At 37.7% G+C, this 18578-nt stretch overlaps 2 protein-coding genes across 7 annotated transcripts in view; one reads left to right on the top strand and one right to left on the bottom strand.

Moving 5' to 3' along the window:
* The window catches only part of RTF2 (replication termination factor 2), a 30696-nt gene extending 12178 nt beyond the window's left edge, over positions 1–18518 (bottom strand). For both annotated transcript variants that reach the window (XM_049817180.1, XM_049817181.1), the window contains exons 1-5: positions 18383–18518; positions 17071–17165; positions 16875–16968; positions 16544–16683; positions 15189–15267 (exon numbers count right to left, since the gene is read on the bottom strand). In XM_049817180.1, coding sequence (XP_049673137.1) covers positions 15189–15267; positions 16544–16683; positions 16875–16968; positions 17071–17165; positions 18383–18451 — 477 coding nt within the window. In that variant the 5' untranslated portion in view covers positions 18452–18518. The remainder of the gene's footprint in view (positions 1–15188; positions 15268–16543; positions 16684–16874; positions 16969–17070; positions 17166–18382) is intronic.
* Positions 497–15025, top strand: LOC126045732 (beta-1,3-galactosyl-O-glycosyl-glycoprotein beta-1,6-N-acetylglucosaminyltransferase 7-like). Of its 5 annotated transcripts, XM_049817173.1 has the most exons (5): positions 497–1549; positions 4036–4163; positions 5555–6586; positions 7059–7154; positions 7947–15025. In XM_049817173.1, the coding sequence occupies exons 3-5, from the start codon at positions 5611–5613 to the stop codon at positions 8171–8173; spliced, it is 1299 nt and encodes a 432-aa protein (XP_049673130.1). In that variant the 5' UTR covers positions 497–1549; positions 4036–4163; positions 5555–5610; the 3' UTR covers positions 8174–15025. The 5 variants fall into 5 exon arrangements, 4 of the variants coding, with proteins under 4 accessions (XP_049673130.1, XP_049673131.1, XP_049673129.1 ...); XM_049817174.1 differs by lacking the exon at positions 4036–4163; XM_049817172.1 differs by having other exon boundaries at positions 4036–6586.
* Positions 18519–18578: the final 60 nt, after the last annotated feature.

The raw sequence follows: 18578 nt of genomic DNA, 5'->3' as shown, positions 1-18578 counted from the left end.
CTGTAAACTACTTTTGACAGTGATATTTTTTTTGTACAGCATCTGAAATGTAGTTCCATCCATGACTACTCCAGTCTTAATATAATACAAATAATCAACAAACATGTTTTCATATCTAAAGATTTACATCAATGTTACAGTTTAATGTCTTATGAGAAACCTGAAACCTCTTTCCCAAATTATCAACAGTAAGTTAACTCCTGCAGTCCTCCTAAATATGACCACTACTAGGAAATGCATAAAGACATGAATACTTTTCCAGAACAATTCCCACCAGATTATGGAACATCTATGACCACAACCTGATTGTCCCTCTTTAAACAGGGTAGTATTTAGAAAGAGGATTGAACAGACATCCTATTCAACCAAGGACCATATCGCCATTCATCTACCAGCCACACAAACTCGTGTATTAAAGATTGTCTCTTGTAACAGTTAACTAAAAACACATCTCAAGAGAGGTACTCTTCCAGAGGTTTATTCCTTAGAAGTTCAGTACTGTAAGATTTGATGAACACAATTTTTGACATTGCCACCCTACTCAGACACACAATAGGTCAAAGAGTAAATGATAACTTGGGAAGGGTGGAAAGTCTCCTACACACTAATTCACAGAATGTGTACTTTTACTCAGAAGTTGTAGCACCTACTACAAAAATACTGTCCAAGCAGAAGCCTCTATTTACAGAGCTTCCCTTACAGTCTGTGATCATTTTGTATCTGCCATACCTGCAGCTGTGCCTTAATTTACTGAGGTTTTTTTTCTATTTATTTCTGACCAGCACACTGTTTTCATCTGAATGTGTCCAAAATACACCAGCCTTCTTACTCATTTCTAGAACCCCAAAAGCTTCCCAATTCCAGTAAATTTAAGCTGCTAACTTCCCACTTATTAAAAACCCCAAGAACCTTTATAACAGTAGTAACACAGTAAACATTCAGCTTCGGAAGGAGATATTTCATTTACTACCTTTTAAACTTCCAGCTACTAGAAATAACCAGAGGCAATTCTTTGCTATACTTATTTGCTGCAAATTGGAAAGTTTCAGCAGGCAAACAGTTAAGAACCGGGGGAGGAGGAGGAGGAGGAGGAGGAGGAGGAAGAGGAGGAGAGGGCTCGTTTCCTTTCCAGTTCTCATCATCCAGCATGCTCCGTTAGCAGTGCAGAGGTTAAAGCCTGTGAGGTAAAGCAATACTATTTATAATCATCAGCAATGTACTCTACATATTTGAAAGTCTGATTTCAGCCCTTTAAAGGCTGTCTCAGAGTGGCAACAGAATTTGGAGAAGCTCAAGTTTTCTCTCATTATTGTGAAGCAGAGGACATTTCTGAAGCCAAACAGCATTACTGCAGAATAAATATGCTAAGCATTGCAGGAAGCCAGACGAAGTCTTAAATGAAAACATTCACGTTAATGTTTAACCCCTTTTACTTATGCGAGATCTCCATACAAGCGACAGAATGAAAAATGCTGTCTGAATTCTGCTGAAGGACAATGGGACTCTCTATTTTTATTATGCTGCCGTCTCCTGGCTAATTTTGTATAAGGTAAGACTGAATAAATTAGATTGTAGGACTTCAGGTTTTTGCTTTATCTTTATTAAAACACAAACACATTTTAATTTTTGTAAAGTGACAAATATTTTCACTTTGGAAAGACCATTTCACTTAAAAAATACTCAAATCTGCAATTTTTTCTTTTTTACTTTGTCATAGACGTACAGTAGGATGGAGGTCATTACTACTGCTGTTGTTTGTATTATAAAAATCACAATACTTATAAATACTTGTTATGCTCTGTTGCAAGCAACTTAATTTTTTTACAGCCCTATAACTTAAGGGTTTAAATAGTTTTCATAGCATTTGTTTTCAATTGTTATGAGGTCAAATACACAAGGAAAAAAAAAAAACCTAAGAGGAAAATAAAAAATAGCAAAGATGAACAACTAAACCTCCATAAATCTGTTGAATATATATCAGTAAATGCCAATGCAATATTTTTAAGTAAGAATGATTTAAAATTTCTAAGGCAGTATTAATTTGGTCCGATGATAATTTTTTTTCTTTCACTTGATCCATGTCACAACACAGAAGCAGGCTTGGCATACCTACCCAGGCTTGAGCAAAAAGCAAAGCAAAGTAAAAAGCAGTTAAAAATGCTGATTTTAACATTAATTTTCTAAAGGACCGAATTAGTATTCACTTGCTCATAAAATGTCTACACTAATGCCTCCATAGACACCTGTCAGACAAAAAAAAAAAAAAGACATAAAAAGATTTGGAAATAAGGAGTTAATGCCCTTTAACCATTTTATTAGAAGATGAAGTATTCCCAAGTCATTTGTTTCACTGAATTATGAAGTCATACAGACTAAATTTTATCTAAACTTTAATATTAAGCAAATAGAAGGAGTACAGACAAAACAGAATATTTAGAGGTGCAATGATGCAGTCCAAAATCCTATGGCAGGAAGAAAAAGTGAATTGTAAAATGATTTGTTACTATGAAATGCACAGCAAAGTATATAGCTAATGGGGTCTTGATGACCTGAGGTATTTCTTCACAGGCTTATTTTCAGGCATAAACATAATTCCACTTTTCTCTAGAGTTTATCTTTTTAATTGAGGTGGAAGAGCTTAGGCTTACAAAAACAATTTTCTGTTAACATCCATAATGCAGCCACAAAGGTGCCTGAAAATCCCTACAAACAGGTTGTTTTTCAAAGAACGTCAAATGCTCTACTCTCAGGACTCCTAAAAATTAAGACAACTTCAAAAACCTACCCATAACATAGAAAAAAGGTTGAGTTTCAGAGAGACATTCTGATAACAATAAATGCCTATAACAACACCCCTGCATAATAAAACTAAAAGGCAAGACTGGGTTATGCCTGGACAGTGGATCTTCTCAACAATATGACATCTTGCTCTTCAAGGGCAGGACGAAATACGGTAGCACAGTCCTTGACAGCAGACAATAGCGTAGGGGGCTAAAGGCTTCTTCTAAGTGGCAAATTTCATACACAATGGGACTAACAGCTGCAATTCTAGCTCTAAATCCGGTAAAACGCTACCAAAAAGCCAATGCTTTCATTCTGTAATATACCCTGAGGCTGTAAGATGTCAAATTCTGTTCTTGTAGGCAAGACTTCATCATTTAGTCATTCCCCAGAAACATGTTAACACTGGAGAAGGAATTGTTTCTTCTTACCTGATAATGGGGTGTTTGTGTACTTTTATGCTACCATATAAAATACAGCTTCTAGATACCACACAGTTCGATAGGAAAAATCCATAGTAAACACTTAACAACCCAAAACCTATTATTGGAAGGGTAATAAAAATTTAAGTGTATGAAACAAACAGGTTGTAGCTTGATTCGCTAGGGAACTATCCTTTGCAACCTGTCCACAAAGATGTATTTAAGGAAAAAAACCTGATGAGTGCACTCATTCTGTACAGATGTTCTATATTCTAAGCAGGTATAAAGTCCCAAATATTTCTATACCTGCCCAGTGTCTTCAGTGTAATTCTTATGTCCAGAATGAACCTTCCCCATGACATACCATAGAGATCTCATCACGTTCACTAATTCAGAACCTCAATGCTCCTCCAGTAATTATTCACTCAGAATAAAACCGTTTTTCTGACTCCAGGTCCACAAACATCAGTGCTTCCCCAACAGACACTCCCTCTCCCTAACTTCTGCTATCAGGTACATAATGGCCCTTATGCAAATCTATTCTTAGGTCTGGTAGTCAGATGTCAGCAAGCTACAGCACTGGCGTATTTCATTTTTACTGCAAAAATCCTGGCTTTCACCTTTCTATGGCATTCCTTTTCTCCTCCATTCCACACAATATTGAAAGGTTGACATGGATTTGATTTGCTGAAGCTTTTCGTTCAAATGGATGACAGACTCACATCAAGCTTGTTTACGCAGTAAATGTATCCCTTAGGAGCTGTGAAGAAAAAAATATCCTCCTGGGACCTGATTTCCTAATATTTTTCTTTGGCCTGTGCATTCAATGCAGACTGAAGAGCACTGCTGACAGAACACACAAGCAAAATGGATGAACCCTCCACCTAACATACAACTCCACTTTCTGGAATGCTAAGTGGAAAAGAGGCATTCTTCCAGCATGAAATGCAGTGCTTACCAGTAAGGACAATAAGATAAATACATTCTTTCCCAAGAGCCTAATAAGACTTTTAAATTGTGATAATATAGAGTGTCCATTCTCTTAGTTCAAATTCTGTATTCTTAGTGCTTTTTAAATTCTGTGCCTCATTTCTACTTTAACTATGGTGCCTTCTTTATTTTCAAGCTTCTAAGACAGATGCGTACTGAGTTTTCATTAAAAAAGTATTTTCCATTTCTTTCTAATGAAAACCAAGAGCCTTCTAACCACAATAGCATCCCTATAAAGAAACTACCTTTATAAAAATATGCTTGTTCTCTGTTCCTATGTAAAACCAAATATGTTGTGATGTTGACAGCTGCAAAGCATGAACTACAGGTGAAATACAAATTTTGTTAAAACCAAATTCATTAAATAAGAGAAAATTAATTTTCTTTAAAATAAAAATAAAATCTTTCTTAATTTAACTGTTACGCTTAATGGCAGTTGATGAACCCTTCCCCCAGCCCTGCTATTTTCTCTAGGAAGTTCTATACCAAATGCTTCAAGGATAAAGACTTCATGTAATTGCTGTGGGATTCAGGACTGCTGCACTCATTCTTCTGACTTTTCAACAAAGTATACATAACATAACAAAAAAATCACAATGGGAAAAAGCCTATGCTGATAGTGATGTAAATTACACAGTTATCTCTGAATGCTAATACTGGCAGTAGTGTAGTTATCTCAGGCTATGCACACATGCTAAAAATAAGAAATGAGCGTTGTCCACATGTTCCATTTTCCAAAGCACTAATACAAAGATGTCAGAGGAAAAAAAAAGAAAAAAATATCTCTCAGAGTTAGAAGCATTTGCTGACTTTATAAGGATAAAAACCAGTGGATTTTGTGGATTACATTTTAGTCTCTTATTTTTGTTTATTTAATACATTTTCTGCTGATTTAATTTACTGAATTCTGGTCCTCTGGCAGAACTTAAGGTTTCCCAGGCCTTAAGGAAATATCAGCAGCAGCCACCCCTCAGCACTCAGTGCTCACACACCTTCCCTATTCTAAAGCTAGACCTTCACCAACCTATGGCACTGGTGTCACCTACTGGCACATACATTGCCTCAAAGTAGAAGAAACTTCTATCTGATGGGCTAGGCCCCCGCTTGCTCAAGTAATGAAGTGTACAAAGCCATTTTGGGTTCTTTGGACAATTTTGTTTGTCCTAGAAAGACTGCTTTGTGGTTCTGCAAGTACCGTTTTCAGTGGCTAAGTACACTGCAGCATGAGCATGAGCACAGAGAGTTCCTCTTAGTAACTGGGAAGAGAGTAATCTCAACATTCATAAATGCATCACTAACATGTAATCTATTAAAAAGACAAAAAGGTTCTCTCCCTCTCTTTATCTCACTTTTCCTTTCAGAAAATCTGAACGTTTAATTGAACTATGATGAGAAGACAGTATCTGGAAAATAAAAGATGAACCCACTTGATGCAACAAAATCAGGATTTTTAGTGTGCATTGCTGTCTGTATGTTCATCTACACTTTTATCTACCTAAAGGATACGCTTTCTGAAGAGCCAAATGAACAAAAATTTAATGCAAATATAGCAGAGTGTGGTTTTTACCCAGATGAACTTTGTTCAGCTCTTTTTATGGGGAAAACTGCTGCCTTTAAAATTGGAAACTTTTGTCAGAATACCCACCAACCTAAACCACTCAGCTGCATTCAGACTTCATGCAACTGCTCCATGGTTTTGAAGACTCTGCATTTCATCACAAGACCACTGTCAGATGAAGAGGGAAATTTCTCATTGGCATACATTATCACAATTCACAAGGAGCTGGAAATGTTTGTAAAGCTGCTAAGAGCTATTTATATGCCTCAGAATATTTACTGCATACATGTTGATGAAAAGTCACCAAAAGATTATAAAGCTGCTGTAGAAAACATTGTTAATTGCTTTGAAAATATTTTTATTTCCTCAAAAAGAGAAAGCGTTGTTTACGCAGGATTTTCAAGATTACAAGCTGATATTAATTGCATGAGAGATCTAGCTCATTCCAAAATTCAGTGGAATTATGTTATTAATCTATGTGGTCAAGATTATCCCATTAAAACAAACAAAGACATTATACAATACATCAAAAGTAAATGGAATGGTAAAAATATGACTCCTGGGGTAGTCCAACCACTTCACATGAAACACAGGACAGAGGTTAGTTACAGAGAATATGTACATTCTGGAATGTCATACGTGTATCCAACAAAGAATATAAAAGCTAAACCTCCATATAATTTGACAATATATTTTGGTAGTGCCTATTACATACTCACTAAAGAATTTGTAGAGTTTATATTGACTGATGCACGTGCAAAAGATTTGCTTGAATGGTCAAGAGACACGTACAGTCCGGATGAACACTACTGGGTCACACTGAATCGTTTAAATGGTAAGATGTATGTTATTTCTACTATGAATAACCCCTGGACCAATAGTGTTGTAAGGTCTCTGACACGGAGAGCTACTGAGCTCCAATTCAGAGCTTACCACCACCACCTAATTGAGTTGCACTGCATAAATATAGTAATTTCTCCAGCCTTGATGCTACCATTTCAAAAAGTCACATCTCCTGATGGCTGAGAAACAAAGCTTGATTCCAGAAAAGTACTACTTATGGTGCAGACCATTAGCTACAAGGCTAGAAAAATGTCGATTTAAGAAGACTACCATTTTTTTGCTACATGAAAACTCATGGTCTCAAGAGATAAAAAAAAACAATAAAACTGAGAATGATGCCTGTTCATATGATGTAAGTAACTGTAAATAAATACTTAATGTGGCTATATTTAAAAAGTCTTCAGCAGTGAAAAATTTCCCTGTAATAAGTAGAAAGAAATCTTATCAGAACCTTGTTTTTAAAGATGCTCCAGGGGCTACACCCAATGCAGACTGGGAAGGAAACATACGGGCCATTAAATGGAAAGATCAAGAAGGAACCATACACAACGGCTGCAAAGGTAATGTGAATTTTGATCATGAATTCAAATTTGATTCATTGACTAGAATTCATTGCAAATTATATATTATGCTTTAAACTAGCTATGAAATGTGCCTCAGTGGTCATATATATTTTATTTTGGAAGTATCAAGTAAAACAGCAAGCCACCCTACTAAATTACTCCACTGTATACAATCTAAATAGCTTCCGATATACTCTTGCATAGATTGTCACAGTATCCATATACTGACAACCATTCTTTCAACCTCCAATTACCAATGCATTAACTTGACTGATCAGTTTTCAGTGAAGAGTAGGGGGTTTACTTGACAAGCAAGTTTGTCACTTTCATCAACCCTGGGTTAAATCTCTTCTATTTAAAGAAGGTAAGATAAAAAGAAGATAGAGATAAAAAAGGAGAATAGTGCTGACCATGTGTAAAGCATGCAAAAAAAATTTAAAATATGTAACTGTATAAACTCAGCACAGTGAAGTACTGCACGATTACAGAGGTATCCAAATAGAAGAGATCAGAACTTCAGCATGCCCAACTACAAGACACAATATTAAGCAGAGCAACATGTCAATGAAGCAGCTGGAGGTAACACGCATTCACTTGTGTAAAATATAAAACCAAACCCTCGCCTTTATCTTTAAAATCTAACTTTATCCTCCAGATATATTTCAGTGATCTTCTATGTGAAATCAAAAGGTAATTTTTGTTAGTAACACTACAGAGTGAAACTGTTTTTTTAAAATAATTCTGTTCAGCTTTCTGCTGTTTTCAGATACCTTCAATTTGTTTTTGCAGGTCATTACATCAGAGACATTTGTGTCTATGGACTAGGGGATTTGCAGTGGATTATTGAGTCACCTCATCTGTTTGCCAACAAATTTGAGCCTGCAACATATCCACTTGTTATGGACTGCCTAGAGAGACGCTACAGGCTTAAAGTACTGCACCAGGCAAAAGTCCCAATTGAAGATCACTGGCGTTTTCAGGAAGAGAACTACTTCAACATGAAGCTGAATGTTTGAGCTTAACTAATATCTAAACAAGTGTTCAAAACACTGATAGAAACCATTAAGGTTTTTAGCCATAGACTTCACTCTATGCATTACAGCATGAGAGTAAGCACAACACTGTACTACCAGTCTGCCAGTGAAATAAAGTTTTTATTTATTACAATAAAATAAAGAACAACAACTACTGATGGGTTGATTCTCAAAGAAAATGACATGCCTAAGTCTATAATTTACTGAAGACATGGGGGAAGTTCATAACCCTTTAAGTGACTTATTTAACTAGAAAAATACATATTCCTCATGTCTGCAGCCAGAAAAAGGACTAACTGGTATGAAAATAATAAAATGGAAGCAATGACTGAACAAAGATAAAATATGAAGAGCACAAGTTAAAGTTATGTCTAGTGTATGTCTTATGAAATAGCTTATTTTGAGTAATGGAAGTTCATGCTAAAATTTCAGAGCTTGTAGATAAGCAAGTGACAACCAGTTTCAGACAGTCCATTTCACTGTTTGTTTTCTTGTGTTTTTTTTTTTTTTTTTTCCATGGCCAGCTGCATTTCTAATTTCATTGTGTAGCATGGCAACATCACTCTTGCACTACTGAGGCTTTGCTCCTAATGAAAAGGGGGTGTGTGTGCCATGAACAGTAGTAGGGATCCTGCAATGCATGTTTACCTTTAAGTCCCCGTTTCTGAGTCTCTGCAGGGGTTTAGGGCAAGGAGACATGGGAAATTTGAGGCCAGGGAACAAAGGAAAACTGAGTGAAAAGCCACCTTTCAATCCCAGTGTACCTGACTGAGGGAAAACAGAACTTCCCTGAACCTTGCAACAGTCTGCAGCAATAAGAGATAACACCTAGCAGCAACCAGGACAAGCATCTCATTTCCCAAACCCTCTGCAGACCAAATGCAGCACTCACTGGTCTACCATATGGCTTTCAACACAACACAACACAAACACGGGCAAAACCAGGGAACAGTAATAAAAAAAGAACAAGGATCCAGCCCTTTTCCAGGCAAGAGTTGCTCTTTCCTCTTCAGGACTCTTACAACCAAAAAGACTGGGGGAATATATGGGAACAGAGAGAATATAGGTGGTAGTTTTTCATACAATATGACAACTCTTCCATGGGATTAAATAATGTCTTACAAGACCATCTCTACACCCTGTCTCCAGAGGTCTTTAGTTAGGTGCTACTGACAGAAAGAGACTAGGAGAAACCTGAATTGTGAGATTTCAGACTGTTCATCCATCCTCCTTTAGAAGTATGTTGGCAAGAATGCAGATGGAAATTTCATTCCAGTAAACCCAAATAAACTCCCAATTATTTTGCATGAACTCTGATGGGAACTAATAAGATATATCTTGTTACTTATAAGCTCACTTGGTTAGAAACTACAAATTAAAAAGAAATGTCTAGGAGCAATTTAGATGTAAGCTTCAATATGCACCCAAAATATCACTCAGTTTTTACAAGAACACTGACTTACAGATTTAAGTGTTTCCCCCCCCCCAAATCAAATGAATCAACAAATGACCCAACAATAGAACATGAAAGTTTCTTATTACAAACTTATTCCCAGGTTCCTGGAACTGTACTGCTCATTTTCCCACACGAGTTTCTTGGAAACATAATTTCTTTCAAACGAACTTTAACCTAAAGACAGACCATCTGGTCCCTATTTATTTACAGAAACTTACAAATGCAACCCAAAGGCCTGTACTCAGTTTCATGTACAATCCAGGACTTATCTTGTGGCTAAATATTGCTGGACATGTTTTTTTTATGGAGGAAAATAAAGGGGGAAAAAAGGCAGGAAAAAAACCAAAGGCCATGCAGCATGCTCACACTGAGCATGTTGACAGTCCCTCTGAAAACCATTACTGAAGCTAATGGGTCTCTGGCATGTATGAATCATAGCAATATTCATAATTAATTTATCTCCAAACCACACCCAATCCACTGTAAGGCACTGCCAGCATTTATCCACTCCATGTTCTCTTTTAAAATGTGAATGGAATGTTCCTTGTTACCATCATTGCAGCAAATCCAGTATGTAGCTTTCACCTTTCGTCACCATCACACAGAGCTATTGTTGTGTATCACTTCTGAATTGAATTAAAAGGAAAAATTCAATAGCAAGGTGCTAAATAACATGGGTTTGTTTTGGAGAAACTGAACCAGTCAAACTGGGGAAAAAAAAATCTGCACAAAAAGCCCTCTTAAAATACAATTTAGGTATGACTTTACCCACATCAATCCAGGAAAATCATTGGAATGTGATCCTCCTTCCTTAAAGGATTTAGTATTTTAAACAAAATTTTACACGCATAAAACCCCCAGGAAAATCATAATTAAAACACTCCATTCTCAATCATTAAGAAACACTATTCTACTCATTGTTCTGAGTGACCTTAACCACGTTATATTCTTGAATGATTTTTTACTTCTAACAACAGTAAAAAATTAAGTAATAAAACTGCAGAAGCTGAGAGCACTTAAACAAACATAAAAAGCGTTCATTAAGTTCTGTATGCGTTACCATGTTATGAGTAGATCGATCACAACTTTTAGATCTCAGCAACCAATGTTTACTAACTTTTGGTGACTGTTGATCTAAGAGCATATAGTGTCAATGTGACCTTGTTCAAAGAAACACTATGCTCTATAACATACTGCACACACATTAACTGTATCTGAAAGATGTATGCACAATTTCTATTTCAAAAAGCCCAAGGCACATGTTTAATAGCTCTGTATCTAAGTTAAACATTTGATCAAGTGTTTTATATGGCACGGACTTTAATAGTTAGGATACTATTTCAAGTGTGTATTAGAGTCTGTTGACTCTGAAAACAATTGCAAAATAAATTTTAAATGGATACAAGAAATTACATTTTTAAAATGTAATCTTGTCCTTAACTTCCAGAGTGACTACCTGAACTCCCAGAAGGACTTCCACCACAGATTCAATAACCACTACCCTGTCTCCAAACTACCTCTAGTGTACTATTACACCAACAGTTACTTCTCAGACAGGAGAGTCAACATAAAAAAAAATAATAATTGGTAATGGTGCCTTTTTCAACCCCCCAAAAGTGAGGTTAAATAGGTGGTATACACTGCTAGGTGATTCTTTTATTCCATCATTTCTAAAAATGCTTTCTAAAAGCATAATTTTTGTCAAATAGCAGACTTCCAAACAAGCAGGCACCAAAGATTGCCCATGCAAGAATCAGGAAGCCAGTTAGAACAGAAGTTCCAAAACATTTAATCACTTTGGGCCCTACCAAAATCTACAGACCAACATAGATTAGCGCTAACTTATAACCTTCAAGATACCATCAAGTACAAAAACAGTGAGTAGAAATGGTCTTGCTTGTTCTTTTTAATTTTAGCAGTCTGTTGGAGAATTAAACACAGCAATAGGTGAGAACATCCTATTCAAAAGTGCAAATTTTAAACTGACAGTTTCCACATCACATATAATTCCTCCTGAAGAACAGGAATCTTCAGGGCTTCTGCTACAACCCCAAACTCTGTTACCTGAAAGCAAAGTTGTTTCTCTGCCTGCTGATTTAAAGTCCTATGCTGCACATTTTAGCATGTCACTTAATACTGATAGTTTAAATTTTCTCTTCTTACTGTACGAAACCTCAAAAATATGGCTCAAACGAAATATACTTGTGTAAAAAGGTATCGTAAGTTTTATTTGTATTCATTGTAAACAGTTGCTATGTTTTAGACAAAGCTCTTTTTCAACTCTTTTCAGCCTAAATAGTTAGAAGCTTCAAAATTTGTCCCAAACACTTCATCTAACAAGCTCACTCTCCAACATAAACCACCACTAAAAAATTCTCATTGGCCTTTCAAAAAATCTTTGGCCAGGGAGTTTTCTATTTTGGCAAGACAGTTCAAAGCATTTACCGTTTGGGCAGTAAGAGACAATTTCTCAACATTGCTACAGTATCTGACTGTTTGTTTGCCTTAAGAGTTTTCAGATTTTAATGCCATTTTTTAACTTGAATCCTTCAGTATACTGCTACTTAAGATGTGAAGCAAGAAAGAACAGTTTACTTCCAAGGGAAGCAAGTCACTTAAAAACAGCCCTCACACATTAACTACAGTTGCATTACTAAAAGTCCTCCATCCATGACAGTTTCCTCTCACGTTCTTGTCTTTCCCCAGTACCAGTACAGTCTTTTTAACAATTCCAGTAAAAGCAGATAAATATGTGGGGATTTAATATTGTCAGCTCTTCATGTAAAGTTTCTGTTGAGACAAAGTATGTTTTTTTGAAAGAGAACTCTGATAGAAAGACTGCTTCATCCTCCCTGTACCTAGACTCCATAATGCCTTTCAAAATCTAGTACTACAGCAAGTACTGTTGAGATAAAACAAGGAATGCTGAATTCTTCATCTTTCTATTTCCTTGAATTAGACAAAATCTGCATATGCATTCAATTTTTCCTAAACGCTTATTTCATGATCTGCATATCACTGCACAAACAGATGGCTCTACTTCTTGTATGAGCTGCCACAGAAAAAAACTGCGAAGAAAATCGAGCAGCGAGACAGCTGTCTGTGGAACTTCTCACAAAGTGGTAAGCATTCCCATGAGCCAAGCCAGAAGGCATGGAAAGGAAGCAATCCTCTGCAATCCTCTGCTCTGAGCACAGGAAAGTAATTTCGTACAGTTTCATGAAGCTCAACATTTTGTGATATGCATCTTGTAGTATGTAAATACACATTATCTAGTTCAGATAATCTAGTTTGAAGTATATGAGCATGAAGGTGAGGACTGCAGAACTGTTGTTTGGGCTGCTGGATATCTGTATTCTCTGGTGAATGTTTTCACTGCACAATTACAGCATCTGTTTGACAGAGTCTTTTGGGAAGCCGTTGCTGTTTACAATTTAGCAGACTATCAAGATAGCTCTGTAGGCTCACGGGCAAAATTAATGCACAATAGCAGCTTGTTTTGAAAGAGCTTTCCTGAATTTCACAGTAGTGGAGAAAAGAACTGCCACATAGCTCCTAGATTGACACTTCTCCAAGATTACATCCATGCTATAAAACTTGTCCCCTGGGATGAAGTGAAAACACAGATTCTGCTAGCTGAAGAGAGACTGAATACACAGTGTAAACAAGCAAATACAGAACTGTTCTTTTTGAACTGCTCTCATCACGTCATTCTCCAAAGTCACGTAACAATGCCTCCACACACACAGACGTGGCAGGCACCTGGGCACACACTGGCAGACAGAAGGTGGCAAAGCCAGAAAAAAACCAACGCTGTGGCCCACATGGATCCCACAGGTTGGATTTTGGTTCAAAAAAACATACTGTAATTCTTAAAATACAGTAGTTAGCACCAGTAGAAACATACGTATGGCCATCCACAACAGTTTAGAAATTTTTTGCATTTTCAAAAAACATGTACCAGAAGAAGATTCTATTTATTAATAAACAATTTCTAATCCTAGCATATGTACAATACACAACACTTCATTTTCCTCCTTCTTCATTAGTTCTAGTTCATTTTACTGCATGCCCCATTGGTATATAAAGATAGAATGTGCTGGGGGACTGCTGCTAATTAATGCTTTGGATATAAACAAACTGTTAGCTACCAGAAAGCATGGCAAACAGTTCCTCACGATCCTATTCAGGAGAGTTCTGGTCCCCTTCTTGATTCTGAATACATAATGAGAACATTATCAGTGTATACCCAAAAATCTACCAAATCACTCTTCGACCTTAATCAAAGGAAATCTGGACTAAAACACATTCTCCCAGCTCGTTACCATTGTCTTTGTGCACCAAAATCCAATAATGAAATGATGACAGACTAGATTGTGTTAGATCCACCTCATTATTTCTAGAAGCATCCTTCTGAATACTGTGAATAATTCACATGTACGTGAAAATAGTTGCTTGCAAATATGAGGCTATGATAAATACTGATTATTAAAAAATCCAGAAGACACATGGGATTCATTTAGTTTTTATAAGATTACCAGACTGGCCAAACCATGGACAAAACTTTTAATTCCTGCATTTAATAATCAAGTTACATCCATCTATCAGCAAAAATTTAGATGAAAACAAAAAAAAATCATTAAAAATAAATTAGTATCTGCCAACAGCAAAGCAGAGCCATTAGGACTAAACTGGTATTCTACAGAACAAAATTAGCACTGAATGCAGCAATACGAGGCTAAACCTAATTAACAATATTCCACATCACCTGCAACAACTGACCAAGAAAGCTTTTTCCTTCACAGGTCTTAATACAAATGTTCTATCCAATATCAGGGTGTTTGCTGAAGAATAACTCTGTCTAAATGTGGCAACTATCACCACAAACCTCACTGGTAATAAATAAAAGTAGTGATCGAAAAAAAAAAAAAAAAAAGAGTATTTGCAACTTTTATCATTGCCCCTAGCTACAAAGAAACTGATATAATGAGATCAAACCAGCACTGTAAAATGAAATGCAGTCAATTTCTACAATAATTCATGTATTTGCTGAAAATTCTATTAAGAGTTGCTCCCCCCGCCCCCAAAAGACAACAGTGTCCTTTAAAAATACAGGGATCAAAACAGAAGCTGAAAATGTAATCAGTTTCAACACATAGAGCAACGCTGATAAAACACAAAGCACATGCTTTCAGGAAAAAACCCCCAACCAAACCAAACTAAATACCCAAAACCCCAAACCAAAAACAATCACCCTTTTTTTTAAACTGAAATTATAACCAAATATTTGAAAAAATGAAATTTCTAAAGTAGTTACTGCAAAATTAAACTGTCCCTGAGAACAAAAATACTCATATTTACAACTACTTAGTAACACATTTTTACAAGTTCCATCTCAATTTGCATCTTCACATAAAAAAAAAAAATTTACGATAGCGGGTGTGAATGCAACTGTACACAAAAGTATGTACCTGTATTTATATAACTATCTGTGAAGGCCATACATGACCCCACTGCTACTAAAGCTGAAGAAAAACTCACCTTGTGACAAACTTCTGACTTAATTTCTTTGAGAGCACGTTCAGAGAACACACAGCCACAGTTTCTCAAGAAACAAAACCTTCAAAGAAAAGACAAGACATACAATCATTTTTAAGAAACCCAGTGTCTAAAAGTTGTATGCGCAGTTCTGATTTGTCACAGAAACAACACTGCAATGGGCTAGCAGGACACAGCCAACTTTCTCCTTACAAATTCTTGCAGCTAATCAAGGTATCAGCACCTTTAAGCAGGCATTATGTATGAATCAAATGAAAAATATTGTGTACATTAAACCACAACATGTATTTTGTTATTTTATTCTCTGTATAATTCAGCGTAGGTTTACGACAATCTCTCAAGTGGATCTTAGCAAAACAGAAGCTCTTGAGATGTTTTTGTACACTTGCTACAGGTCCACACAGGCTTCTCTGGAATCATCACCATGATCTGTTTTATTACAAAGTTACACTATTTGAATGGTTCCACCTTGCACCAAGCTTATTGGTTTCACTTACTCTGACTCAAGCTCTCCAGCAAAGCTGTAACAAGTGACCCTAGCCCGGGTCTGTGCTCCCACGTCTCTCCTGTCCACACAGAAGATTCTTGCAAGACTATGTGAAGCAATTATGTGCACAGTTCCTGTAATCTCCCTTTCCTGAGAGCTACTGTTAATCCTTTCCTGTCCATCACCCTCAACTGAACTGAAAAAATACTAAGGTGGCTCTGGTAAAAATAGGTTTATTTTTCAGGTTCTCTCTTTGATTCCACCTGAATATCTCCCAGCTAATCACTCTCTGAAGAAAGAAACACTTTGTAACTATCAAGCTGTGAACCCGGCCTCTTCTCACTCATCAGGGTTAACACACATAGAAAAATAAATTGCTAATTTGCCAAAACCTGGATGCAAAGAAATGTCCTTCCTCAGCCCAATAAAAAACAGATAGTATTGCAGGATTAGAAGAGATATACAATCCATCTCCATTCTGATCCTAACACAGGGAGAGGTAGAATTGCTTGATGTGACACAAAGGGAGGCCTCATCCAATCTCCCGTGGCTTAGCCCCCAGACAACTTTTAGCCACTTTTTCTCTGCAAACATAGCCCTCTGCTCTTGATTATACGCATAAATTCATTTAGGAAAGGGTTAACTTTTTATCTCTCCTCTAGAATGTGAAATGAAAGGACCCTTAGTAGTGTCCTGAACTCCCTCCTTCTGAAATGAGGACAAATATTCCCCAGAAAGGCTTGAGTAAGTACATGATTTGCAACATTATCGATTCAAGCATTTTTACCTGCTCTATACTCAGTTTAGCATAGTACTTGCTTCCAAGAGCAAAATCCAGAAGCTTACTGACCTATGTCTTCCATTCATTTCCAATCCCACCACAGGGCATATAAAGCGTGCAGACTGGATGTCATCATATTTGTCACCTTTTATACTCTCTTTGTCACCACTCCAAGCTGGATTATCTGCAAGGTTTAGTTCTGTTACATTCTGAAAAATAAAAATGCAAGCCTTAAGCTGTTGACTAATGATTTTTCAGCCATAACATTCCCTAAGATTTTTTCATTGTGGTTTACTATTTTTAACAATTTTAGTATATAGTGAGAACACAAACTGAATGAGGTTTTGTAGCATCTTTTACTTTTCATGATGCTCTTTAATATAAGAGACAACCTGTTTACCTTAATGCTCTTGATATGTGATGCAGCTTCCATAGGAGTTTTATCAGCTGACTTGTCCAACAAAAATTCAATGATAGCATCTTTATTATACAATCTGTAACATAAAATTTTTAGTACGATATTTGATACTCATAACGTTCTTTTATTTAGAAATTAGTACCTTTTAATATAGTGGTCTATATGGAAACATTCATACCTGCCTAACTCACAAGCTACAATTGGCCGACGTAATTTCTCTTGACTTAGCGCACAGTAGTACCATCTTGCCACCAACTCGGCATTTTTGTCAACCTGAAGGAAAAAAAAATACTCATGATTTTGAAATAGCTTGTATATTTGCAAATTTTTTGAACATAAAATTCAAATAATACTTGAAGCATTAATCAAATCCCCAGGTCTCTTACCAAACCTACTTTCTGCATTCAGAACTAATCTGTAAAATAACTTTAGCAAAACCTTTTAGCAAAATTCATGACCAGTTCTGAGGGTCTACCTCTATTGAAAACATTTCTGCACCTCGGGACCCACCTTCTTAACTCTAACTCAGTTTTCTTATTTTTTGCCACTTCCACCTGTTCCCTTCCCTTTTTATTCTTTTTTGCTCTTCACATGTTCTCCACTACCCTCTTCTCTCTCGTTCTACATCTCACCCCTGCTTGGGTCAACTACCAGTTCCACTCCCTGCAAGGAACAAGATAACAAGAAAAGCTAACCTAGGGATGTCAGGATGCTACCTGAACCCCTGAATTTTATGACAGATTAAGCCATAAAAGAAAGGCCAAGGTTCACAGCTACCCTGGTAGCCAGGCGTGGGGAAGAAGTGGATTTTATTTACTTGTTTTACATCAGCAAGTATAATTTGCCTAAGTTTTCTGCCACTTGCTGCAAGATTTTTCCCAATCTTCACCCACCTATACACACACGTGACGCCACTGAATACCCATTACCCTAAAACATTCTAAGAAGAGAGCCCAAGCAACATTCAGGGTGCAAGCAGATGGAATGCAGAACTGGCCAACGGTCTGGTCACACTATTAAACGACCTATGAAGAGTGTCACCGGCAGACACCATAACCCTAGGTGAAGGAGGCCGCTAAACCCCATGCGTGCAGCAGAACGTTCAGCAGAACGACTTATGTCCAAAAAAGCCCTCCAGAAGACAACGGGATCTCCACTGCAGCTGCCGGCAGCGCCACAGATAAGTAAGTCACCCTGCGGCGGTACCGGCAGACCGGCCCGGTGCCGCGCAGGAGGGCGTTCTCCCCCACGCTGCCAGCAGCCGAAGCACCATGCCCGGCTCGCAGGCACTACGTGACGGGCAGGGCTAACCAGGCCTCCGCAGGGCTAACCAGGCCTCCGCGGGGCCCACCCCCCTCCTCTCTCTCTCTCTCTCTCTTTCTTTCTCTCTCTCTCTCCCCCCACTCCGGGCCGTGGGCCCACGGTCAGGGCCCAGGCTCACGAAGCCGGTCCGACGGCCCCCGGCCGCGCTCCCCGCAGCCCCCTCCGACCTTCTCGACTTTGCGGGGTCCCTTGACCAGCTCGTGCCGCTTGGGGATGGTGCCGCCATCGCATCCCATCTCGCCCCCCGCAGCGCTACGCTTCCGCGTCCGCCTCCCTTCACACGCTGCACACTTCCGGGGGAGGAGTGACGTACTTCCGGCGTGCCCTGAGAGCGTCATCGCTGTGCCATAGCGACCAGCAGGC

This window comes from Accipiter gentilis, chromosome 14 (genome assembly GCF_929443795.1).
Source record: "Accipiter gentilis chromosome 14, bAccGen1.1, whole genome shotgun sequence".
NCBI lineage: Eukaryota > Metazoa > Chordata > Aves > Accipitriformes > Accipitridae > Astur > Astur gentilis.
This window is presented reverse-complemented; position numbering and strand designations above follow the sequence as displayed.

Excerpts from the sequence above, each read along its gene's own strand:
- LOC126045732 (XM_049817174.1), top strand. The coding sequence starts at position 5,611 with ATGAACCCACTTGATGCAACAAAATCAGGATTTTTAGTGTGCATTGCT. Across the intron at positions 6,587-7,058 it reads CACACTGAATCGTTTAAATG|ATGCTCCAGGGGCTACACCC; the intron begins GTAAGATGTATG and ends TTGTTTTTAAAG. Across the intron at positions 7,155-7,946 it reads CATACACAACGGCTGCAAAG|GTCATTACATCAGAGACATT; the intron begins GTAATGTGAATT and ends TTGTTTTTGCAG.